At 36.8% G+C, this 27,880-nt stretch overlaps 1 protein-coding gene across 1 annotated transcript; it reads right to left on the reverse strand.

Annotated features, from left to right (window-relative positions):
• Window positions 1-28: 28 nt before the first annotated feature.
• Window positions 29-24,500, reverse strand: LOC107040807 (protein tweety). The gene is made up of 6 exons (XM_015261059.1): window positions 24,399-24,500; window positions 12,445-12,657; window positions 6,522-7,669; window positions 5,551-5,790; window positions 4,031-4,188; window positions 29-3,013 (listed from the first exon to the last, which is right to left on the reverse strand). Exons 2-6 carry the CDS (start codon window positions 12,580-12,582, stop codon window positions 2,508-2,510), a joined length of 2,190 nt encoding a protein of 729 aa, XP_015116545.1. The 5' UTR covers window positions 12,583-12,657; window positions 24,399-24,500; the 3' UTR covers window positions 29-2,507.
• Window positions 24,501-27,880: the final 3,380 nt, after the last annotated feature.

The raw sequence follows: 27,880 nt of genomic DNA on the forward strand, positions 1-27,880 counted from the left end.
TAATAATTAAATAATCAATAACACACAGTTTCGATTTATTCATCTCTCTTTATTTCTTCACTCACTTTTTCGTTTTTATTTCTCATTAAATTCTTGCGTTACACTATTTGTATGACAATAGGAGCATTTTAAACAGTATGAAATTCTCAATTAAATAAATATAAAAAAAGGGGAAAAAAACGAGCCAAATATTCAACCTCGACAGAATACTGTTATTGTTCCCGTTTTGCGTATTTCATTACGGCAGTCTTCAGGATGATATTTTTCTCGTATTATTAATGGTTTTTTTCTCTCTTTTATCTGCAATTAATGCACTATTTCTTATTATTAGTTTAGAAGTTAATCTGTCAAACGTAAATTGCTTTTATTCTTTTAATTATTTACCGGCTTCTCTTAACAATTACACAAAGAGTCGCACGCACTTTAACTTGACACTAAATACAGATTTTTCTTATTCTCTTTTTTCCTTCATCGTTAATCAATTAATTAATAGGAGTAAAAGTTACGAATGGCGTAGTGTAAATGTAACGGCAAAGAAATTTTGCGAACAAAAAACTGTTTTTCATTGAGCCACTTTATCAATTACGGATTACGGATTGGCAATTATTTAAACTCCGTTCCATAATTAAAAATCTTTAGTTTACACTCCATAAATTACAAATCGACAGAATACTTCGATGGGGTAAATTAATGATACAGGGATTAATGATAATGAATGATCAATCATGGAAATGAAGGGAATTAAATAAATGCTCGTGGAATGGCACTGTCAGTCCTTCATCACGAGACTAAACCGTGATTCCGAGGACTCGTCACTAATTAGTTAATTACATCCTGCCTGAGAGTATTAACAAGCCTCTCAGACCCATTAACGACTCTCTCATATTTTTTTTTACGTGAAAGAACACTGAATGATTAAAATTATCACACATTACACTTCTAAGATAATCTAACACTTTTGTCTCTACGTATTTACAAAGGGGTAACGCCACTGAATTATTTGTTCCTTTGTGGGGGGAAAAAAACATCGTCAGTTGACATCTCGAACTTTTTTTTCTCAAATTACCTCAACATATTCTCTCTATCTTTGGATCTCGCGTCAAACCATTTATATTCATATATATGTATATATTAAAAAGGCTTGTATTCTTTAACGTTATATTCATATTCATCTTTCCTCTTGTGCTCTTGGTATTTTCACATTTAATTGCCACGAAATTTTTCGTAAGTGAACAAACCGAAAAATCATGGGTCATTGTGGTATCAATTTGTACTTACATAAATGCGATCACCTGAGCTGTGGCAGTTTTTTTTTATAAATCGATGATAGGCTTTAATTATCGTTTTTTTTTCTTGTTATTCAATCACGTGTGAAAAAATTGGGACTTCATTCAAGAATTATATTGGAATTCTATTAAATAATTCTGTTAGTTGTTTCGCCAATTAGATTGGAATTTATGCAACATATCGCGTCATTTTTTAAAGAATATTCGATGGCAAAAAGTCCATGGATGTTCATTCTTCGTAATGAAATCCAAGAAATTTATGCCCAAGAAATCAACATTAATAAACATTTTTCTAAAAAAAACATCCATTCAAAAATGCACGACAAAGTTGTATAATTTGTAATAGAATATGCGAAAAAAATAGAATTCCCATAGAACTCCAATAGAATTTCTCTGAGAAAGTGCTAGTTTTATCTATTAAATTTTTTCATACGTGAATTATTCAATAATCCATGGAAACTCTCCGCGCTGCCGTGTGAATAAGGGCATATCCGGTCTCAGATCGTTGACATTCAATAAATACATGAAATCGGTAACACCGTTATACCGATTAAATTCGTAATAATAGGTATACATTACTTAGGCGATGAATTAATTTGTGTGCATTATTTCCTTGTTCCATATTTTCGAAGACATGAGAAAAATAATCATAAGAAAAAACCGTTTTTCACTACAAATTGCGCGTTGCGCGTAAAATGTAAAATATATGTATATATTATATAAAAAAGTGTCTTTTGGTATCCCTCTCACATTTAAATCGTAATGAAAAAACTTGGGGTGTACGATGACACCAATATCGTTTTGTACATAGACTACAAATTTGATTCATCCTCCCCAGGATAAATTTCCTTTCTTTTCCCTTTTTTCGAGTAAAAAAACTTGTTTTATACACATTAAATGTTTTTTTCGTTTTTTGTACATTTCGATGTGAAAAAAAACCATTGAATATATAAAAAAGAAAAGATTTTACTGAGCTCCAGTTGACCCTGCACGTGAGATTCTGTGCGAAAATTTAATAATCGAATTGGAAATTCACTTGTTTTTGTTTGGTTTTCTAAATTTATTTTCCATGTGCAATGGGTTTTAGCCCCCTCATTTATCTTCGTCTTAGTCTCGTTATTAGGTCTTGATTATCCTCCACATTACTCGCTTTGGTTTAACTCTTTCATCGTAATCTATGAGTTATCAGTTACCTGATGACTGGATTGAGTTCCACTTCTCTTACAATTCCGTAACAGCGTAGAGATTGGGATCACTGCCCTGCACCTGGCTGAGCGTAGGTATTGCAGATGCTTTCTCCTGTCTCGATCTTGCACGATTGTACGTCCCATACATATTCGGTACAACGTTGTTCTGAGCTGTTCCGTTGAACTGATTGCACGAGAAGTTACGGTCCAGAGTTCTCACTTGGTCCTGCATCTGATCCTGAATTCTTATGTTTGGCGCTTTGTTGCGAACGAGGGAGCGAAATTGATTCATGTTCGATTGAGATCGCGATTCGAACTCCCAGGTTGGCTGGCTGTGTTGATTCGTCGGGTTTGGGGGCAATGGACGATTCTGATTCCACGCTGGTGTTGGTCCTCTTTTTAAATTAGCAAGATTCTTTGGATCAAGGGTTTGAGTTTTGCGGGAGTCTTGAAATGTCGCGAGGTGAGCGGGCTCGTGAGAATTGTGAGACATGGTGCCTGTGAAGGATGCAACGCTGGGGGTCCAGGGTGGCTCCCTTCCTGGAGGGCAGAGAGAAGAAGACAATGTGATGAAACTAATTAAGGATTTTTTTAAAGGGGATGAAGCAATTTTTGATGATCTTTTTTTATGAATCTTACTTTACTGATGTCTTGTTTTGAATTTTTTCGTGGATCATCACTGCAAATTTGGAGGTTTTCAACCATCAATTTGTCAATAGAATTTTGTGGGAGAGATTCGAAAATATTTAGGAATAATCGACATCATGCGAATTCAACTTTGCAATGAGTTGAGAAATTTTTTACCATTTTTGCAAGTTAAAACAAATTTTTTCAAACTTTTTCGTCTTATGAATGAATAATGGAGATTGTTCAGACTTTCTGGAGGTGAACGAATTTTTTACGGTTCTGAGATGACTTTCAGGGTGAAAATTCGATTTTTTATAAATTATTTGTGAAAAAAGTCCTCGTCAAAAAGTAGACTATCTAATTTTCTAGGTTTCCTAACAGTTTAGCATGGAGAACTAAATTCGATCCTTCGAAGTTTAAAGAATAGAATCGTTGCAAAATGTTCGATAATCTAGGATAATATGTTTTAATAAAAAAAAATTACCAAAGTACCTGGATATCCCTAGATTGATTTAGGGGTAAGTGGGGTAAAACAGACACTTTTGAGTTTTTTGAGATGTTAATGACATGTTGAATTGTTAATGAAATGGGATTTTTTTAATGAAAGGTAAACTTTTTTTCTATTTGTGTTGAACGACTGAGCTCAATTGAAAAGTTGATTTCTGAGTTATGAACATTTAAAAAAATGTTAAAAGTGTCTATTTTGCCCCACCCTCCATTATCCAGGTCCATTCCTATAAGATTTTCATAAAAATATTTTATTTGAAAATCTTTCATCTCGTTTTTCATAAAAGATTTTCATAAACAACGTTTTTCGTCAGTTCCCAGTGAACTCGACTTCTAGCTGCATGATTTCTCATATAAATTAAAGGGGTTTATTATTGCGTTGCTCACCAGGCTCCGAGGGGGCGTGCCCTCAGTAAAAATCACTTGACTCAAGTGTTTTACACTGCTTGCTCAGAGTTGCGTACTGACCAGGTTGATCTCCGTGTCCAGAACGGTGTTCATTTCGTCCACTCGCCGATTGCTGATTATGCTGAGACGACTTGTGATCTCCGAGTCCACTACTCCCGTTAACACCCCCACCTCTGTAAACCGCAATGCCAGAAACGTTACAACATTCTGCTTCTTCCCCAGTTGATAATTGTAAATAGACATGGAAGTGGTGAAACGTAACAGAAAAGGACAGAACCATCACATCTCGTCAAATATATCATAATTCTTTCCATAACAATTGATCGGAAAAAATACTAAAAGACTTTTTTTGTTAGTAAAAAAATTTCCTCAATTTCAAAAAGGGTTTGACTTTCTCTTTCTCTTTGTGGAGAATTTTCTCAGTCACAAAAAATATCTTATGACATTTTAGCCTAAAATCACTCGGATCTGAGATAAACAGTCATCAAAAATTCCAAAATTCTCAAAATGTGACCAGTTAATTTTTCACGTGTCATTACAAATCTATTAATCTCAATGACAAATGATTCAATGGGAAATGTAAAAAAACTTTTTCGTGGAAAATGTCATCAGCTACACAAAACGTTGAAAATTATTACATTTCACCACTTAACCAGAAAATATCAAACCATCATCACCAATATCATAAAAATTAGTTCACTCTATCCACTAAAAGCACATTCCTATTCCTAACAGTGATCTGGAGCCAGCTGCATTCAATAGAAATCACCTAAATCCTCAAAAACAATCTAACGATAACATGAATCCTGAAGTTGACAATATCGAGAAAAAACGATCCACTAAACTCTATAGCGACAGGCAGCGGCTAATCGACAATCAAAAGAACTCGAACGAAATCCAAATAAAATATCTGAAGCTCAAATCACCACGAAATATTCAGTAACTTCGAAACAATAATTAGACCAATTGAATCGCCGAAAATGAATCAATTCAATAGTTAAGTGGGACAGGACAACAATCTTTCAGTTGATTTTTGCGAAATATGTGTGAATCAAAAAGAGATAACGACATTTCTGTGAAAATCGTTGCGAATTTTTATCACAAAAAAATCATTCGATAAATTATGCTCCATTCCTTAAATTTTTGTGTTAGATCCAAAGATTGAGGTGAACATGAGGTGAAATCGTTCACAAAATCTTTGATTTATTTAAAAAATCCAACAAAATTTAATTTTTTATTTCAAATGTAGAATGTTTTGAATGGAATGCTGGACCAATTAGCAATACAGGACAGAAGTTGATCTGAAAATCATATTTTCATTGAATATTTCCCAAATTAGCTGAATTAGTGATTAAAAAAATCAATTTTTTAAATTGAAATTTCAGGACAAATTTTTCTAGTGTTTTTCTCTTGGATTCAAAGATATTTCTGGAAAACTCAACAAGGACCCAAGCCCTCGTTATCCTTCTCCACTCGACTGCTGAAAATAACTCGATAATTGAATTAATAAAATAAAATATAAAACATGCACAAACTTTAACATGCTCTCGTGCAGCTGGCGTGCTCGAGCTGTCGCAGTAGCGTAGGATGGCGGGGGCGGCGTTAGCAGAAGAGGCTGCTTAATTGTATTATTCGTGCCATGAGCATTCTGATTAAGAGGAGGGGCTGTAGGCGGGTACGACCCTTGGCCACGAAGTGTTCTTGCTGCAATCGCCTGGGATGCTGCCGATGGTGGTAGAAATGGATCCTGCTCGTCGACCTGATGATAATCCCTTCTGAAACAATTGGAAGAAATTGACGCATTTTCATCAACCAAAACTACTCGGCAACTTCAATTGAAGCGCAATTGTCATTCTTAGTGACTGTTTATACTAAAATCACTGGAGCAGGTGCATGAAGTGTTTATTCAACAATGGATTCAATTCCTCATTTTTTGCAAACAGAAAAGACTTGAATGGATTGATTGCTGACGTTAATACACTGTTTACAATTTTTGTCTAAATTTTTCCCTAAAAAAGGGAGTTTTTACAATTTTATAGCTGTGGATTCACCTTTTTAACGGTTGGTTTCAGAACAAAATGTCAATAAACATTTTGTGTCGAGACTTCGGCATTCCACCAAATATTGATCTCGACATCTGATTAATTATCGAATAGTCTCAATAATCCATGAATTCAGGGGAAGATTTTGAACTATTCTTTGTAAACAATTTACTTTTGCACCTGAAGACTCTAGCCAAGTTTCTGAATCTTCCCTAATTCGACCAACACTAGTGGAAAAACCTAAGGCAGAGGCGTAACACGCCTGATCAGAATTTCGGATTGGACTTGATCAGTTTCTGATCAAGACCTGAACAGAATTTCCACTCGGGGAATATCTTTCATAAAACCTTGTCCACCCGATTAAATATTGATAACATCAATATACAAAAATATAATAAAACAAATAAAATCATCTAAGAAAATTCCTAATAAAATAACCACTAAAATAAATAATCTCATCTCACCGTTTTCTGATGTAAATCCATGTATGCGAGTCCATCCAGACAAGAACCGTGAAGAACAATCCAGCAGCAAGACTAGCCAACAGCATAAAAGTGAGCCCATACAATCCCAAATGACAAAGGCTCTTAGCAGCATGAACATAATGCTTATGAAGTGGTTTGCAATCAAGCAGCGTAGTCAATCCCGACATGAGTTTATCCACAACATTGACCTCACTCTTGAGACTATTGAGTTTAGGTGCAAGATTAGCCTTCTGATCCTTGAACAAATCCAGAGCAATGCTCTGCACAATATTGAGACTAGCCCTCATATTGCCAGCAGCAAGCTGTCCCTCCCTGAGTCTCTGGGTGAATGGATTATTTCGCGTGCTCTCGCAGTGTGTGTAATAATTGAGTACCTCAGCAGCAAGTGTAGACGGCACTGTTCTAGTTAAATAACCGTCTGGCGAAATGCATAAATCACCGAGTGCAACTGAGGTCGCAAGATAGAGTGATGCCATTAACCACGAGACAATAACCGCAAACAGGCCAAAAACCGAGAATGTTATGAGTGCGCATCTTGAGTGTCGCGCGACTCCGACCAGCAGAACCACGCAGAGTACGAGAAGTGTGCTGAGTACAGCCATTGTAATAGGCCACCTGAATAATTCAATCTTCTCACCCAGATTGATCTCCCTCGTTATACTTATACCACTCAGTGGTTTTCTTATCTCATAAGTTCGATTAATAGCAATAGTCGTATTCTGCGCCATGTATCCCCAGACCTTGAGTAAATAACTGACAGCTGTTTTGTTGCTGACTGGTGCATCAAAATCATCCCTCAGTGATGTTAATCCTGGATCGATTTTCTTCTTGAGAATAGTCTCAATTGTGTCGGTCTGATTTTTCACCGATATCACACTGGCGTCAACCTGCTTGGCAGCGTCGAGGAGGTGCACCACTCCATTGTGCACATCGTCATTGCCGTAGAGGCCGACTGCCACTGCACCGGAGCAGAGAATAGCGAGAATAGCTAGGGAACATTTTAGCAGAGTTATGGATCTTCGTGGACGAGGCTTTCGGTCGCAGCATCGTGTCACTAGATACACCAGCAGCACCAGGAGGGTTAGGATCAGCCAGGCGGCGGGGAGACTTCCTAGGATTCCAAGGCTCTGGAATTTTGAGATATTATCGTGCGAGTGTTGGAGATTGTTTTTAAAATTTGTGCCGTTCATTTTTGGGTTATCAAGTTATTCGGGATGGGGATCGTGGGATAGTTGGAAAGCAGTAAACCAGAGTGAAAATATGATTTTACATATGACTAGGGGACTATGTCCCTCGCTCGCTCCGCTCGCCAACCCCCATATGACCCACATGATCTTTAATCTAACCCTCGTGACCCTTATTCCGTCCCTTGTGACTCTTATTTGGACCCTCAGAACCCTTATTCTGTCCCTCGTAATCCTTATTCTGACAGACATGGTTCTTACAAAACGCCATTCGTTTTTAAATAAATAGTTTTTCGTGAATATCTTAAAAACTAGTAGACCGATTTCGATTTTTTATTTCGAAATATTTGTCTCGATGTCCTCTAGCTAGATCAATCAAAATATATATCCCCGTTATCCCATAGAAATTTTTCGAGATATTCCTGTTCTTCTGTTTTTCCATTAAAATCCTTGTACGCAACTTGTGCAAAATCAATCAATCAATCGATATCAACTTGTTTTTTAATTGTACATTATGTCATTAGGTGATAAAAGTATTATCTGACGAATGTGGCTTTATAATCCGAGCCGGAGGCGCGAATTAAAATCAATCAATCAATCAATTAATCAATTAAAATCACAGGAGTCAAATCATACTTTTATCGCGGTGTGATATACAATATTTTATGTCATCGGGCCTGAAAACCGTCATCTAATTGAGCGAAACGAGATTAGAATCGCGATTTCTCGGGCCTTATGTCAAATTTATTTATTCACTACATAAGGTGCTTTCCAAAGGCAGCGCCCTATGGCCCTGGGGAAATACGTAAATTTGCATCTTATTGTCAGTGCGATTAACATACGCAGTGACAAGAGTATTAGATTCATTACATAATTATAACATTACATTATAAATGAGGGCAGTGGGCCCATTAATGCTCAAGGGCGAACAGTAACGCCGTTATATGAGATCATTTACGATGTTATCAAAATTTTTATCATTAGGTTTGTCTTCTAGCTATACCTTCCTTTCTTTTCCTAATTACTTTATACTTTCTCCCCCTTTTCCATCAGTTTACGTTAGAGATTATGAAACATTTCAAAATTCTCAAAGCGTGAACAGTGAATCTTTTCCTTCTCATTAAACATTCATTAATCTCGGTGATGAGTCATTTCAGGAGAAATGTCAAAAAAATTTCCGGGGAAATTTCCCTCAGCTACACAAAACGTAGATAATTACTTGTTATGTTTCACTAATTTAGTCGAAAATATTCAAAAATCGCTTAAATTTTCAAAATTGATGTTTTGCTTTGTCCAAATGAAAACCTTTTTAATTAGAAATCCCGGAAAAATAGACCACGGAAAAAATAGATCAAGGGAATTTTCCAAGTTGGGTGGATTATCAGATTTTGGGTGTGTTGGCTATTTTGGCGGCCTACCGATAAAATTTCCTGTAGCACGTAGCAAAAATTCCGGTGCTGACACGTGATTTTTTCTGGACCCGTCAAAATAAATCCACTTTACCTTCCCAGCGCAGTAATTTATCCGCACTACTTTTCACTTTTCATCGTCTGGGGATTGGCATTGGCCCTTCCCCAAACTCGTAAAAATGAAAATCACTGCAGATTCTCAAACCAAGTAAAATTGAATGAAATCATCTAATAATTTTTTCGCCTCAGTTCTAAAAAGTTTTAATGCAAAAACCACTTGAATTGATTTGAGAACTCGTTTCCTGAATACAAATCAATTGCCCTCATCTTGCGGACAAGTATAAAATTTCTCGGCGTAAAATTTTTTTTCTTAGTGTGAGATATTGTGCGCTTGGTAATTGTGTAGACATGAATTTCTTGATGCAAGTAAAGACGTACGTCACAAAAAACTCTTGTCTCCTCAGGGTACTCTCCCAAGGCTCAAAGAACACTTTTCCACGAGCGCCGAGCCCTATTGTTCATCTCAATGTGTTCAAAATGCATTTTACACCCAAGTAAAGAAAAATACTATTTCTGGAATTTCTTCCCCGCGTACGAGACTGAAAATTGAATGATACAATGTAAATCTTCCCGTCCCAATCGCAGCCTTGGTGAATGTCAACCGCAATGCTCCACTTGGCTTCATTTATCGGTCATCCTCACTCACGAACTCGAGTTTAATCTAATCGTTATCTATTGTCGAGCGGATTAAAAAAAATATATCTCCATTATTTCGCCCTTTGTTCTCTCGCGTTAGAGACTAGACTCCTCAGTCTCAGCTCTAGGGCACTTAAAAACATCCCCTTCATCGCTCCTTGAGTCTTTACGCCCTGATATTACCCCATTGTCGACCCATGTGCGAAGACCAGTCAACGTCCACGCCGAGGAACGTTATTTTCATCGAAACTACCCAGTTGCTAAGGCAAGAAATGGAAATAAACGTATAAACCATGAGACCCCCAGAATACACTCCCCGAGGCACATTATGCCGCACCGGTTGGGCTCTTTGTTCATTGTTGAGATTCGCCTCGTATTGTGCCTCACAGTTTTAGTAGTTCCATGCGGCCTAGATTCATTCCCATACAGCGGTGTTTTATTTCCTTTCTTCCAGTGATTTTTTTACTTTTTTAGGTGAAGTTTTAATATTACTGGCCCCATGACCTAGCTCTCATTATTCCACCGCAAATTGTTTAAAGAAGGTTTTAATTTGTCTGGGAAGGAGACTTTAGTCTTTTTAAGAGGGATGAGATAATGGGGCTGCAAATGCCACAAGTCGTCTTTTTTATTTATTTTTCAGGGAGAATTCGAGGGTGGCATGGGGTAAATTGTCCTGCAGAGTAATAATTAATTGTGTGGAATTAAAGATTTTTGTACTGTGGGTTGAATGAGATAATAACTATGAGTTCAATTAAACTTTAAGGATATCCAAGATGAGATTTTTAATCAGAAAATTCGGCGATTGAACTTCGTGAAGAACATTTGACGAAATTAATGCATTATAATTGTCGTGAGGGATTTTTTTTAGTTTTAATATTACTGACCCTATGGCCCAGCTCTTCTTATTCCACCGCAAATTGTTTGCAGAAAGTTTTAACTTGACTGGGAAAGAGACTAGTATTTTTAAGAGAGATGAGATACTGGGGCTGCAAATACCACAAGTCGCCTTTTTTTATTTTTCAGGGAGAATTCAAGGGAGGCATGAGGTAAATTGTCCAGTGGGGAAATGATTAATTCAGTGAAATGAATTTTTTTCGTATTATAGGCTGAATGGGATAATAACTTTATGATAATAACTTTTGATTCAACTTTGAGGATTTTCAAGATGAGATTTTTAATCAGAAAATTCATCGAGTTGCATTTGAAAAAATTAATGCATTGTAGTGTTCTTCAAATTGCATTTTCCAAAAATTACTTTTGTTTAACATTTCCTTCTTACGAACAAACAATAAAAACCGATTTCTAATAAAAATTTCAATATGACGAATTTATTGTGATTTCAAAAACACGATTTTCAGAGTGAATATTCCATTCTTTATAAATGAATTATGAGAAAGGTCGTAATCTTCTAAAATTATATTATTTTATTTATTTTATTTTCAACGGAATTCGTTGCAAGTCCGAGAACTTGCAACTGGCTATCGCCCGAGGGCCTTCAGCCAGCTAAAATTATATTTTATCAATTATTTCAAGAATTTTCCTGAAACAGAAGCTGTTCTATTCTTTTTAAGTCCCTTAAATATTTACTAACAGCTTAAAACACCTCAATCGTCTCACAACAGATCCAACAAAGCAGAAAAAATAGAAAAACTACTTCAACTTTCCTGTTTACCGCCGACTCATGGCTAATATTTTCGTCCATCTGCTCTTCATCCCATCGTTTCTCCATACTATTCGTGTCTACGTCCCACTCCTGTTATAGATACAATAAAAAGAGCCCCCACGACTTGACGATCTGATTAAAATACATCAGACTACGCAGATGAATTCTCAAATGATATTTCGTTCCCCAAAATTTGACTGAAAATACTGGCCTACTCCCCTCCAAGTGACTCCCGTTTTCTGTTCTGGATGAATAAAAATGTTTACACAGTAGAGGCTTCGTATAAGATACCTCTCTATAAGGTACCTCGCGCTCCGAGCGCTCGAGGCCTATCCCCACTCTCGGCACTTTTATCGCCTCTCGAATGTTTATGTTCCGTGGGCTTCTTATAAGATACCTATGGCCCCGGTCATTTTTCAACGGGAAGAGAGTAGTTATAAGGATCAAACGGTGTTAAGGGTCAAACGGAAGGGACAAACGAAGTGATCATTAGGGTCTAATGACCTTAAGGGAGGGTCACACCACTTTTTTCAAGTAATGGAAATATACATCCATTTTGTTTTCACTTTTCCCATCGAAAAATCGTAAAGTTTCGTCTGTGATTATTCTCGAGTCTACCAACAATCCCCCAACATCAGCTGCCATTCTATCACGCGGGGTTATGTTTAGAGAGAAAAGGGAACACGTGCGATACAAATTCAAGACATTAAACAAATGTAAATTGATTAGTTATCGATATTCATTCAGTAAAAATGAAAATTTCATTAAATTCGGGCGCAACGAGCGAGGTATCTTATTTCAAACCCGCTGAACCCTATTTTTCTCCTCTCTACGGGGGCGCGTGGTGGGGGCATAGGGGTTCCTGGAATTCCACTCTCCTACTGTCTCTAAGGTATCTTATACGAAGCCTCTACTGTATTACAGTACTCGTTAAATTATTTACAATTTACCTCGAGATAAATCTCCGAGCGTGGATTGAATGTGTTGTTGACAGAGTGGAGAGATACGTTGAGATGTGGTAAACTGTGAAATATCTTAGCCAGTGGTGGTACTGTGTACTGTTCCGGAAGTTGTTGACCAATCGCCATAGTGATGAACCCTTGCACTTCTCTGACTCCAGTTTTAAAGCCCTCTCTCGTGCTTGTCAAGACATGCTCCAAGTTCTGAAATGATAAACATTCATCAGACAATTCGAGACTGACAGATTAAAAAGAGGGTGGAGGGAGAGGGGCTGAAAGGAAGGGGAAGCGTAGAGTGCAGAGTTGTGTAGTATGTTGATACGTGTGCCGTATGTTTCAACAGTTGAAAAAAAAAGAGTCTGAAACTGGGAAAGTTCGTGCTTTTTAACGACCACAAACGTAACTCTGGTTCTTTCAACTTTTCTTTCAGTTACAAAACCTCTGGCTGTGTGTGTGATACGAGGGTTCGTTTGCTTCCGTTATGATTGTTTGAGAGTTCTTCCGAGAAATGCATTCGTGGGACGTAACCGCAGCTGAGTACTGTACCAAATGCAGCGCCACTGCTGGATACAGACAGAGGGGGAATAAGAAAAATCAAAATCTCGGTCTAATAGCGACGAATATAGCGCGGGGAAGGAAAATATTTTCTGAATTCGCTGGGGATATCTTGTCCAATGGAAATCATTGGGCTTCAACAAAGCTCACTCGATATTGAAGAAAAATATTCGACTGTTTTCCTTTCATTCGCTTGTTTGAAAACTGTGATGGGTTTTTAGAATGACCCGGAGTGAAGGGAAATTTCTGGAGGAGTTGAGCGTCTTGTGTAGAGAGATTTTCATGCTGACGCTGAAGTGTTCGAACAATGGATGTTTTATATGAACAATTTGACGGGATATTCAGTGCTAGACCGGGAATATCGATTGAATTGTTGATCAATTCAGGCAGGGAATGATCTGAGGGAATGAAACATTTCCAACTTCTGGTATTTTCAGATTTCCATTCAACATTCATGTCAAGCTTTTCAAGTATTCTCGCAATATTGTGCATAAAATTAGGAAGAAGTTTACTATTTTTTGAACAATTCGATATAAATATTCAGTTTTGCGTGAGGAATATCGATCTATTTTTTCAGTGGAAACCTAAGCCTTGGACCCGGTACGATAATCTGTCGAAAACCCAGTTATTGATTAGAAATCAAAATAGTTATCTATTGCAATTGTATTTGAATTCTATTCGAAATTCTCACGAACTTGAATTTTTTCAAGCCATTAGGCCTGATAATACGCGATTTTTTTAGGTCATTAGGCCCGATAAACTCATGTGATTGAGTCACATTCATCGACAATCTTTTATCGCCCCATGACAAATCGGGTTAAAAACAATCAATTTTCCACCATAAAACTCATTTATTCGAAATCGTAATAAATTTATTGACATTGCGAATTTTACCAGAAACCGATTTGAAGTCTAAAAAAATAAGATTTCCTAAAGTTTAAACAATGTCAATCATTAATTTATAAACAAAGAATGTCTACAAAAAATCATAATTCTGCGCAAAATGTAATTTGAATGACACTGAATATTCATTTCTTAAACTTTTTCTCACGCAATTCAATTGACAAATTTGATGATTAAAAATGAGTGAATTTATAGTATGGTCTATACCAAACTGTAAAAAATACTTGGATATCCTTAAATTCTTTCATCCAAGCTCGATTCTCCCATCAGCAAATCCACATATAAATTTTTAACAGTATTTAACTCGATAGCAGGATGAGGAATAATTGTCAACAATCGGATGAAACACAATTTTCATTAAATCATCAACGATAGGAGGTAAATGACCAGTGGGGTCCATTCACTGTGAGCAATACGTGCCCCTCGTGTCAGTCTTTATATTTACGATCTGTAATCCCAGCTACGCTCTTCGTACACATCCGAACACGTACGAAGCTTAAGAGTGTTTAGTAGCCATTGTGACCGTATTATAATAAATACCCTGAATAAATCAACGAAAATCCCGGTGTCTCGCCCACAGAAGTGTCCCAATACCCATTTCTTCAAAACTACTGAAACTTTTTAAACCGAAACCCGGAGTGCCTGGAAAATGGAGGGATAATACGGTTGGTAGATAAATTGAGAGGTCTACTTTCACTTATTCTGACGGGTGTTCAACTGCAAGACTGCATCTAACACACGTCTCGACGCGTGAGAAAGAATATGAGGGGGATTATTGATGCAAGCCACTCAAGATCATGTGCCGAAGGCCGTTCCCAAGTATGCGGATGATGGTAACATTATAATGATAATAATAATGCACACGTGGAAGATTCCGATGGAGATTTTCTGGTGCGTGCGGTGCATTGAAAAAATTATTACTCATGCGATCGAATAAATAGCGAATGAGGAGATGAATGATGCAATTTTATTAAGAATTCCTTCATTTTTGAGACTGGATGGATGAAAATTTTAATGTTTACTGTTGGAAAAATATTGAAATTTTGATCAGCATTGAAATGAGAATTCCTCAATCTATTTGGATTTTTAATGAAACCATGAATATTATCTGGATTTCTACTAATTTTCTGCTAATGCTTGAACTGAAATTTACAGTTCTCACTAATTTTTTCGTGAAATTCTAAATTTTCAATGACGAAATTCCTCAAAATTTCAGTGGAACTAAAATGCGACAGATTTTCAAAAAGTGTATCGGAAATTTCAGCCAAAATTTCTTTAGGAGTGTTGGAGGATTTATGAAGTAAACATTTGAGTTGAAAAGAATAATTTTATATTATCCAAGGAAATGATTATTGAAGCCCTTATTTTTTTCTGTCAATGGAGAATCAAATTTGAACTTTAAACGTTTAAATAATAAAATAATTGCAAAATGCTCGGTAAGTTAGGACCAAATGCGGGTGAAATGGAAGGTCTAATGTTCGAATACAAATGAAGAGCAAATTGAGTGAAGAATATATTACTGCGTGAAGATGAATAATGCGATTTTATTAACAATGACTTCATTTTTCGGAATTAAATGAATAAAAATTCTAATGTTGGAGGATTTATTAGTCATCGGTCGAGGCCAAGACAGGGAATAATTCTTCGCTTCATCTCACGAGACTTAATTTCCATTACCCAAGAACATTTGTTATTCAAGTCTTAAAAGTTAAGAATGCAATTCTGCATTTTTTCCACATAAAGTAGATTTTATAATTTTTCCTTCAGATTTTTACAATGTTTCGTAACGGCTCAAGAAGAAAAATCAACTTCAGATCTACCAAGTTTGAAAAATAAACTCATCGAAAAAAGTTTACGCATATTGAGAAGAATTTCGAGGGAAATAGAATGACTGGTGGGAAGAAGACAATGCAATTTCATTAGCAATGACTTCATTTTTTGAGGACACGTGAATACAAATTTCAAAGTCAGAGGATTTATTATTCATCCGTCGAGGGGAAGACAGGGGATAATTCGATTCATCCCAGGAGGATTAATTTCCATTACCCAAGAACATTTGTTATTCAGGTCTTAAAAGTTAAAAATTCAATTCTGCCTCTCCCTCGAAAAGTGGATTTCATACTTTTTTCCTCAGATTCTGACAATGTTTCGTCACGATTGAACAAGAAGAATCAATTTCAGAAGTGTACAAATATTTAAAAAAATTTCAAGAAAAAAAAGGCTAAAGTACTCGTGCCGACGAGAAAAAGGAAAAACAATGCATATTTATTGTGAAGCTGAAACTAGCAGAATATTCATCAGCGGAAAATTCAATTTAGTGGGTATTTAAGTGTAGGAGAATCAAATAATCATCTGTACAAACGTTTTTTAATAGCGAAAGAGTTTGTACATAACTTGAAAACATTTGTACACCCCTAGATTCGCCAAAGACAAATCTTCTGCTGTCGAATCTTTCGCTAGTTTCAGCTTCATATTTTTATTACAAATTACTTCATTTTTTCGGATGTTGGCGGATTTATTGCCATCCTTTGAGACGAAAACAGGGGACAATTGAATTCATCCCACGAGAATTATTTTCCATTATCCCAGAACATGATTGGTTGTTCAGGTCTTTAGCTGTCGACCCATTGCGCTATCAAATGAGAGAGCGTTTCATAGAAGTTTGCAAGGGTGCGCCCTTTCACCGGAAGTTCAAACAAATCAAGAGTACAATGAATCCTCATCCTCCCATTTTGTCCTCGCTCAAGAGCACACCTTGCGCCAACGTGACCATTCTAATTAATTCGAAAAATTTTCCGCAAAGTTAAAATGAGAGACTGCGTGATTAATAATATGGAAAAGTTATTTTTTTTGTCATAACGGATAGGAAAAGCCCGTGCTGGCACAAGGCGTGGCATAAAGGAGAACTAAACCCCAGGGAGTTAACCACGAGCATGGAGTGGAAGCTAGCCGAAAATTCGTTTGCCGAAAATAGGAAAGCAGTGGTTCTCACGCTCGACCGAGTTTCCACCCTTGGAAGATGATTTAGCAGATTATTAAAGGCCGACAAAACTTGACAAAACTAATATCTATTAGCGTATTGAGTGCAAGACAANCCACGAGCCCCAGGAATCGATCGGTGGAAGTTGTTGCTTCGTCTCACTTCCTCTTCAGGGTTTTCCAACTGTCTGTCTCACTGTGGCATACACGATGACTCCCGATGTGACGGGGAGTCACACTGTGGGGCACACAGGATACATACCGAATGACATACTCAATATTCAAGATCGAACGATGAGAAAAGTTCCGATTAGAGGTCACGGGAGATTCTTGGGGAACAATTGAATTCAATTGACAATGAGGCGGGGAAATTGGATCGGGCCGGCGAATTCGTCGAGAAAATTCATCAACTTATTGGATAAGTTCGAGTTTTCGTTGCTGTTTTTTGTCTGACACAAATTTTAAGTTCAAAGTTTTCGTTCATTTCCGTTTCAACCATGCATGAAATGAATAAATAAATTCAGGAGAAACTATTAGATTTTTTTATTGAGATAAATGATGGATTTGGAAATTTTCAACTGTAAAATTCGTCAATCAAATTGCGCGAGGAATTCGGCTAAACATTCGTGTCTAATCAGTGTTACTTTTGGCAAAAAAATCCTCTTTTAAGGATGTTTATTCACTGTTTTGAAAATCGAGTTTTTTTGCTGGAGAAAAATTAGTTCCAGTAGCTTTGACAAAATCAAATGAACAAATTTATTCTCATGTACGGGCTCTTATGGGATTTTTTTTCAAATGGATAATTCACCTATTGCACTGGTAAAACAATTCCACTGATATTTCCGGTAAGGGTCTTAGAAATTTCTGACGAGTAATATGTCCACTGAAATTTAAAGTAATATTTCTATGGAAAAATCCGTGGAAACTGTAAATTTCAGTTTGATTATTGCGGGAAAATTGATGAAAACTCAAGAACATTCCTGAATTTCCAAGAATTTTGAAGGCATTCCCTGAAAATTCAAGGGAATTTGGCAGTGAATAACCATTTCCACTCGAAAATTCATGTAAATTGTGAAATTTCCGTTTTCCTGCCGCCAAAAAATTGGGATTTCACTTGAATTTTCAGAAAAAACTTGAAATTCCGTTGACTTTTCCAGGCGAATAATCCACATGTTTAAAACTTCCAGCCCAATATAAACTCACGCTCACGCCTGCATTCGGTGGATATTGCCTATATTATTATTTTCATCACGCTGTGACGAAAAGTGAACTTCTCGGCACGCTCCGCGTGCCTAAAAGTCCAATTTCCGCCACATTGTGATGAAAAATATTGTTCGTAACTCGTGAAAAAATGTTCTTTAGCTCGTGGGATTATATCACTCGCCTTCGGCTCGTGATATAAACCTCCCACTCGCCAAAAAACACTTTTTTGCACTCGTTACGAAATATACTATTCTGAATAATCGAATCGGGTTGGTGGATTGAAATTTTTACCAACTTAAAGGAGATAACTCTGTCCATCAGTTAAAATAAAAAACAAATTTATTCGTTAAATTTATTCATTCTTAATCAATCCCATTCTGTAAATAAAGCATGAGCTTCATTAAACTTGCCGGAAACCTTAGTATTTCCTGTACCAATTCCATTCCTGTTAATATTTTAAAGATCTAATTTCTTACAATTTTTAAAAAATTCATTTAAAAATTATGTTTCCAGAATCGTGACCAAAAATATAAAATTACCGCAATTTTCACTAGTGAAAGATTCAATTAAAAAAATTTTCAGGAGTGTGGGAGCCAACGCCATTGCATTGCTCATTTTAAAACGGATTTTAATGTAAAAAAATGTCAAAGTACTTGAATACCCCGAAATCCAACGGTAGCATTAATTTTTTTTATCTACAAAACCCAAACAATAAAAACAATGCCTCAGGGAAGAAGCGAAAAATCATTCCTCATCCCTCCCGAATCGTGAAAAAAAGCTTAATTCCATCTCCAGATTCACTCGTGTTAATTCAATTGATCCCTGAGCCACACGACATGCGGCGGGCAATTCAAAAAAAGGTTAATGCGATAAATCAAGTGCCAACAGGAATGCCTTTGAGCCAACGCACGTAGTAACTCGAATGAAAGAAACATTTTAATGAGTGCCTATCAATTAGATAACTCCACGGAGCAGTTGAAAGACCGGGGTAAAGTAGTATGCAACGATGTCAGAGGCATAAAGGACAGTGGGTCCCCATTTGATAGAATCGTTTCCCCGTACGTCATACCCACCACGTACAAAAGAAACCCAATAGGAAGATGTTGGAGAACTGTAGCCCCGGAAATTACATGTCCACACAATCACTCCGGCTCCATTGTTAATGGAGTATCGATATTCCAATGAAATCGCTGTCAAATTTAATGGAAAGAAAGAATTCATTTCGCCGTTTCAATTTGCGAACGGTTAATTGAAAAACAATGAATGAATCTTCCACTCCAATTTATTCCACTCCCTTAACTCTCTTTTCAATCTACTCTTTATCATTCTGAAAAATAAGGGGAGATTTCCTACTACTGTTCATCTGCCTCTTCCTTTTTCCCTCAGTCTCTTGCCCCCTACCCTCCTTCCCACCCCTCACCCGCATGCAAAAGAAAGTCAGGACAACGTACAACCGCTGTGTGACAGCAGCTGAGCAGATGTCCCTCGACAGAAGCATTTACAAGGATACTCGAATCCCTCTGGCAAACAGGAACCAACAGTGCTTCGGAATAAATAGATGTGACGACCAGATGTGGATACCGATTCCTACCCCAGCAATTTCTTTCCTGCATCCTCAAGATTTATCACAATAGGATTTTTTCGAGATGGAAATTATTTTAAGATCGTGAGTAAAAAGTATACCTACTCAATAACGTTTTGTAGCAAATGGGAAATTTTATGAATTTCAATATTTTAAAGGGTAATGACGTCACAAGGTGAATTCATTATTTCATTATTTAACTCGATTTTGTGATGTTATGATCGGAAAATTCAGTTAGTTCTATTAGTTCTTCGGAATAAATAGATTTAATGGCCATATGTGGACAGCAATTTCTTCCCTGTATCCTCAAGATTTATCACAATAGGATTTTTTCGAGATGAAAATTATTTTAAAATCGTGAGTAAGAAGTTGATCTATTCAATAACGTTTTGCAGCAAATGGGGAATTTTATGAATTTCAATATTTTAAGGGGTAATGACGTCACAAGGTGAATTCATTATTTCATTATTTCACTCAGATTTTGTGACGTTATGATCGGAAAATTTACCCCGGAAAATTCAATTAGTTCTATTAGTTCTCCGGAACAAATAGATTTGACGGCCATATGTGGACAGAAATTTCTTCCCTGGATCCTCAAGATTTATCACAATAGGATTTTTTCAAGGTGAAAATTATTCTAAGATCATGACTAAGAAGTAGATCTATATAACGTTTTGCAGAAAATGGGGAATTTTATAAATTTTGATATTTCAAAGGCTAATGACGTCACAAGGTCTGACGAGTGACAGTTCCCAATTTTTATCTTTCTATATAACTTATTCTATTGGAATATTTTCAGTGGAAATGAATTGGGATAAACTTGAATGTTTTTACTGCATTTTTTTCTTCTCCGATTGAAAAATTTAATGATTACAATAACTCTATCGGGAAGTTAAACAAAGAAATTTGGAAAATTTAACCTGAAGAATTTCTTTACAAAAAATCTCAACGCAATAAATTATACAGAGGAATGAAATTCTATTGAATATTTAAATAAAAAACGCGTGGAATTGCTGTCGAATTTTCCATTAGAATCGATTAAGAAATAGCGGAGATATAAAATAAGTCCAATTGAAATTCAATAAATATCTGTAATGAGTTAAAAAATCATGAATTATCGCAAAGAAACTTTCAGCTAATTCTAAGCAGTAGTTTCCCTACATGAGTTACCTGTCAACCATTAACAAATGGACTTTGAAACACTTAACAGAATTGGTTTCTCAACTGTGAATGGATCCTACCAATGTGGGGAGAATGAAAGACTGACCTCCATGCGCGTTTCCCATCTCCTTGATCAATTTGAGATGAATTCTACATGATTTTCTTTCATTGCTGTATCCAACAATCGAATGAAGAGTAACACAAACTTACTTTCAATAACTAATTCACGATCACTAATTTATAGTTACAGATATTTTAATATAGATGTCTCCTCGATTTTCCCAATATCTTTTAGCGTAAAGAAAATACGTATCTATTACTTCGCATAAAATTTCCGTATTCCATCGTTCAATTTAATGAATAAAGTCACGCAACAATACAGTTGACGATGAAGGGAACCTCTTCATCTCAGAGTTGACTATCTCCCTGGAATATCAGAATCCTCTCCATCAAGTTCTTCCCATTTTGAAGAACAACAGACATTTTTATTCATTTCAATGACTACTTCATGATCAGCATTTTATAGTTATAGACATCGTGATACAGAATCCATTGGTCATAACCCCTCGATTTTCCGTTATTATTCACCCAAAAAAATACGTATCCATTATTTCCCACAAAATGCCCCCACTCCATCGTTCAATTCAATGAATAAAATAACACAACAATCCAGTTAATGATGAGAGATTCCCTTCATCTCAAACTCGGACATTTCCGTGAAACATCGGACTCCTCTCCGACAAGTTTTTCCCATTTTTAAACTCAACTCTCAGCACATTTTTTCCCGATCTCTTGGCCTGATTCCCCAAGCAAATCGTACCTTGCCCCCCTTTTTATTTCTTATCTCAACCCATTCGTCTCCGCCAAAAATATCTCAAGCATCGAACCCCGATTTATCCAATTTTTTACCTCCGAAATATCGAATGGATGCATCAAAAATAAATCAGCAAGACAAAACTCGTTGAATTGTTCCCTCTCCCCGTGAAGTTGAATACCCCTCCTCGCCCATAAAAATAACTTTTCTCATTTTATCTCCTCTATCTCCAGTGTTCCAGAAACGTTGTCTATTGGATTTGAAATTTGCATCGGCCATGCCGTTGAAAAATTTAATACCCGGAAATAGGCAATGTAGTGCTTACAAAAGAGGTGGAATATTCTACTCAAAAGTGAAATAAGGGTGCATTGAGGCGGTTCATGCCAATAGAGAAAAACCGAGAGAGCCTCTCCACCCCGTAGCACGCAAACGCAAGACTCGAATTACCCTGCTGTACAGGAACGAGACACAATGTTCGAAAGAGCCCAAAACAAATGGCCATTTATTTTTACCCAACTCGTTCGATGCGATGCGATAGAGCCAGCGTCAATGACTCCTCGATGAAATTTGTTTATCAATGAGGCCAGTCAACCCATTCACCGAGAATCAATAACAAAAGCACCAGACAAAATTGTAGGAGCAAGGTCGTTAGACTATCGTATCGATTCACAAATTGATAAGAGAAAAAATACTCCTAGACATGCGACTGCTGCACAGCGCGATTCACTATTCCAGTAAAATCGATGTTCGACGTTTTTCGGAAATAATTGAGACCAGGACGAAGAGGAGTAGGGGAGGGTGGGGCAATGTGGACAGCAGATTTAAATAATGAGTTGAATTGGATCTAATCTATTGCTCCGACTTCATTTCAGTAGCGAAGCGGTAAAACGGGTTAAGTAGATTTTGACTTTTGGCCAGTTTTTTTATGAATATCTCGGAATCTAAGAGAGATAAGAAAATTTTTCTCATGACCTTTTTTATAACCCTCAGTTGACTCTACAAAAAAGGTTATGACAAAAATTTTTCTATCTCTTTTAGATTCCGAGATATTCGTCAAAAACTGGCCAATCGTCACAATCGACTTAACTCGCTTTACCGCTTCACTAAATGGACACATTGTCATTAGACTGCGTCGTAGGAGGTGCAATTTTTTATGTTTTAACAATATTATTGAATTTCTGAGACACTAGTGATGACTGTGATTTTCAAATTGAACAAAAATAAGTGGAAAACTGCTCTTGAATTGTATGATAGTATAATTATTTTTGCTAATAAATTAGCAATATGCTTCGGAATGATTATTTTGCACGGCATTTCCTTCTACCATGTAGAATTCATTGTTTATTTAATGTTATCAAATTGAATAAGATTTCGTTTCACCTAATTTTGTCAAATTTTTAAATTAGTTGAATGTTATCAGCATGATTATTGTTATTATATCTTTTCTTCTTTACAACAACCGATTGTCTTATTCAGAGTTCTATAAAATGTTAATAGAAAATATTATTCACACATACTTGAATGAATTTGAAATTCATGAAAAATTCAAAATTTTCGAATAAATCAAAATAACGTTTATTGCTATCGCCTTCATCTTCAAATTCGGTCAAAGGGACATCCAAACAATTTTGTTAAGCCCTCATTCAATCAATTCAGATGATTTTTTCAGCTATCGTGGGGCAACCGATTACGGAAAAAATTAAAAAATTAAAAAACTAATCGCCGAATTGAATTCTTTCGCAAATTTTTTGCATGTACTTTTCACCCCAAATATCCATATTGCCCCACCCTCCCCTGTCAAATCGTCAATAACTCCTGACCAAACAGTGCGATTTGTACGAGCGAGGACTCACTTCAAAGTTAAAAAAAAAACCTTTAAAATGAAAACAAAATTTCGAAATTTCACCCCGTCATTCTCGAGCTTCAATTCGTCAAAAAATTATCGACGAACCGTCAACATTAGCCCCATAAAAACGCAAGAATATCCATTATAATTATGAATATTCAATTCCCGAGGCATAATTCCACAAGTAAAAGCCTGCACGAGCCAAACGCAAAGAAAACAAGACAAAACCCCTAAAATTGCTACCCGTAGAAAATGACAACCCTCATTCCGCCCCCACGAGAGAGGGTGTTGGTAAGATGATGACAGTAGTCTCGCATTGCTCATAATATCCAGTGTCACGAGACCATAAAAAGAAATAGTGAAAATTCCTTGCTGTACAGATAACATTTTTCCGTATACGTGTATACCACCCATGTATATCGATCCCCCCCATGTCGAAGTGTACAGTGTTCATGTGAAAGAAAAGAGTGAGATAGAATAGCAACACCGAGCGCCACCGCGCTCTGTCCTTCTCGAGGGAGCGGCGCTCAACGGAGAGGGCTTGTGTGTAGCTTGTTGTTACGGATTACCCCTGGGATGATCCTATCCCCACCACCGCGACTATTCCCGATGCATCGTACGCGAGAGTAAGATGCGGAGAGCGTCTTCGTATGGCAAAATACTCGGTCACAGGGAAATAAATAAAAAATGCGCGGAATTGCCGACCCTGAATTGCCCCAGTGGTGCAATAATCGAATCGCAGAATTGCGGAATGTTTTCTTTACTCTCGATCCTAGTGCACGGGCCGTTCATTCAGGATTCGAGGATCCTTATTTGTTTTCACTCGCAATATTGCAGTTGCACGACGACAATTGGCGCCAATTATAGGGCCTTTATCGGGTAATTGGGGGGATGACACTCACCTTTGCTTGTTTTCAGTGAGAAATCCAAATATTTGAACAACACGATTATTGTGACACTCTCGAGTTTCCGAAGATCACAGAACGGAGCCCGGAGCTCAACTCTCGGCGACTACACCGGCCACTCTGTATATGCGCGATGGGGATTTTGTTGTAGATGGCGGCATGGCAGCGGGTGTTTTTCGCTCCGGCCAATGGGGCTGCAGTTCCGGTATCAGCCATTTTTTGAGTCGGGGGTTTACTGCGCACGGTTGTGAGGAATTCCTAGTGTAGATGGGTGATATGGGGAATTACTGGGTAGGTATTGACCATTTGAGTTTGCATTATTTTCTTTTGTGCGGGGGATTGTAGATATGAATATTCTGGCGGGAGTCATTGATCACATTGCTCTCATCGGTTCGCGGAGAATTCTTTGGGTGGAGAAATTACGGTTCAATTGCTGGAAATTTTGGAGGAAGGGACGCTTCGCGTGCCTAAAACGTCCCTTTTCCACACATTGTGATGAAAACTATCATTCGATACTCGTGGGAAAAGTGTCTTTTGGCTCGTGGGAGATTTATAGCACGAGCCGAAGGCTCGTTACGAGTGCAAAAAACTCTTTTCCGCACTCGTAACGAAATATACTATTTTGTCATTGGGCCCGAAAACCGCAATTTTAACTTTACTTCACTCGGTTGAATCGCTGTTTATCGCGCCTAGTGACAAAAAGACTATATTACGATGCAAGTGAAAAATTAGTATATTTTGATACGAGTGCGTAAAAGTGTTTTTAAGACGCGGGAGGTGTGTAACGCTCCCACGTGTTGAAAAACACTTTTACGCACTCGTCGAAGACGAGTACTACCCTCGCAAGGATCAAAGAACACTTTTCCCACGAGTCTCGAACCATCTTTTTCATCACAATGTAGGAAAAGTGAGATTTTACAGACGCGTGCGTAAAATTTCCCTTTACGCAAATTCTAATTCTCTTGGAATTCTTTAATGCCTAAAGGAGGTTAGGCGGTGTTTGAGGTGAATTTGAGAGTGAATTTCTGTGGTTCCCGGTAGCTTAGTCGGTAAGAGTGCCCGGCGCGTATCTGGGAGACCCGGGTTCGTTTCCCGGCTGGATGAAGCGGAAATTTTTTCTCTCTAAATTCTAATTCTTAGAATTTTTTTTTTTTTCATTTTTTTTTCCCACTTATTCTGTGCCTAAATAGTATATTTTGCGTCGAGTGCATCGGGGGTTTTCGACGAGTGTGAAGTTGACACGCCGAGCCGAAGTCGAGGTCTGTAATCACTCTCGTTAGGAAGTACATTTTTTTCATATATATTGTATATTTTTTAATACTGGTGAGAACAAGACGGTTCTTTGCGCGCGAGGCGTGCAAAAAATGCCATTTTCTCACTCGGATCATAAAAAACATTCACAACTGGTTTGATATTTCCGGTATGAACTCTGGATAGATTTCAATACTGCAGTTGCGATAAAATTGCGGAGTCTAGGCGTCTCCCCTGGTTGAAAAATCATCCTTAACTAGGCTCACGGTATTAATTCCCTCTAGTCTCCATGGGAAGGACTATGCAGTGGGCTTGAGTTTCTGAGGCCATTGGAGGGGAATAAATATGTATGAGCCACTGCATGCGGAAGAGCGGAAGTCACCGGAAGCTGACGAGATTGCGCAATTTTATCTTTTTAATTCCCCTCTTTCTTTATTTCTAGTTTCGGTATTTATTTTTAGAGGAAGGTAAAGCTTGATGAGAGTTTGTAGAACACAGATGCTTGCATTTTCGTATATTTGGGCTTGTGCCCAAAAAATGAGGTTTCTAATTGTTTAAATCACTTCAATTATTTATTTATTAACAACGGATGTTTAAAAAATTGATAATTCTATGCAAAACGTAAGTTTGATGACGCTGGATATTCATGAAATTTTTCTCGCACATTTTAATTGGCAAATTTGATGATTGAAAATGGTTAAATTTATAGCGTGGTCCGTACCAAACGGTAAAACATACTTGGATATCCTCAAGGTAAACCAATAAAAATAGGTCGACACAGGTGTTGATACCCCTAGGGTGGAGATCCCCTTGTTTCAACGCACAAGAAAACCCTCTCAACTTTTCAAGACAGATCCTCTTGTTCTGCTGATTGGGTCACTTCATTTCACGTCCCTGAATGAAGAAATTATCACTAAACAATGCAGAACCTCCAGAACATTCCCGCCAAAATAAATCGTACTCATGTTTATCCCAGTTTCTCTATGTATTTTCAACAAAAATTAAAGTGATTATTCGATAATATGGATTGATAATATTTCTTTCAATAATATAATAATCATAATAGTCATCCCTCAGTCATTTTAACGGGAATAATGCACTAACACGTTTGAACTCATAAGTCATAAATTTGCATCTCGTTAAATAAAAAAAAATAATAATAAACAAGATTGACACACCTATTCTCCACTTCACCATTCACTCTGCACTTCCTTTAATCTGATATCAGGATGTGTGTACGCGTGCGTTTTCTCTACCTCTGTCCATAAATTCATGTGACTAGTTCTTTTAAAAACTTTACATTTTTCATTTTATTTTTTTTCAAAATAATAACTAACATATGTATCTCAACTCATTATTCATATTTACATATGTATATTACTTTTCATTTCAATGTTATATAAAACTTTTCTCACTTTCACTATGAAAAAACATTTTCTCTACCTGGAATGATAATTCTGAAGGACGAAACGGGGCATATCTACTACTTACGATTGAAAAAAAACGTGTTATAAATTGATGTCGAATTTTTTGAAAAATTAAATGAATACTTTGTTACTAATGAAGGCTCATTGAGGAAGTTTCTTTAAAAAATTTGCGTATCAATTGTGTCGAGATAAGGCCACTAGTGGATGATACGAATACAGTACAAACATTCGGACGATGACAGTGTCATAATCATAAATAGCTCTGAACCACTGACATCGTGTCCTTTAAGAGGAAAAAAACATAAAGTACTATTTACTTCGTAGAAAAGAGGATAAAATCACGCAACACATCTCTGCAAAGCTCTCTCTCTATTCAAATTTTTGTCACTTGTTCTCTCGCAATGGAGAGAGAATTCACTCGCTTTATTGTCACAGGCTTGTGCTGCCAAATATCATAGCGAGAGTATTATCTTCGAGGAAAGTTCTGTGTTTCTTCTGTGTACAAGCATAATTTATATCGAACGCTAGCGAATTCACTGGAAAATTCTGTTGAATTTTTTCTTGGGTTTTGGCTGATTCTGCTCAAAAATTCTGCAGCAGAAATTGTTCAATAAAGAACATTTTATAAAAAAATCAATAGAATCGGATTTTTCTGTGTAACTCATTCTATTGAAATATTTTTTGTACAAATTCCCCGGCTGAAGTTTCTCTTTTTATTGTGTTTGATTTTTTTAAATAGAAAATAATGAAAAATAGAGTGGAAATTTAGAAAATTCATGTCGAGAAATTTATATAAAATAT

Source organism: Diachasma alloeum, unplaced genomic scaffold (assembly GCF_001412515.2).
Source record: "Diachasma alloeum isolate Michigan unplaced genomic scaffold, Dall2.0 Dall_scaffold_00343, whole genome shotgun sequence".
Lineage (NCBI taxonomy): Eukaryota > Metazoa > Arthropoda > Insecta > Hymenoptera > Braconidae > Diachasma > Diachasma alloeum.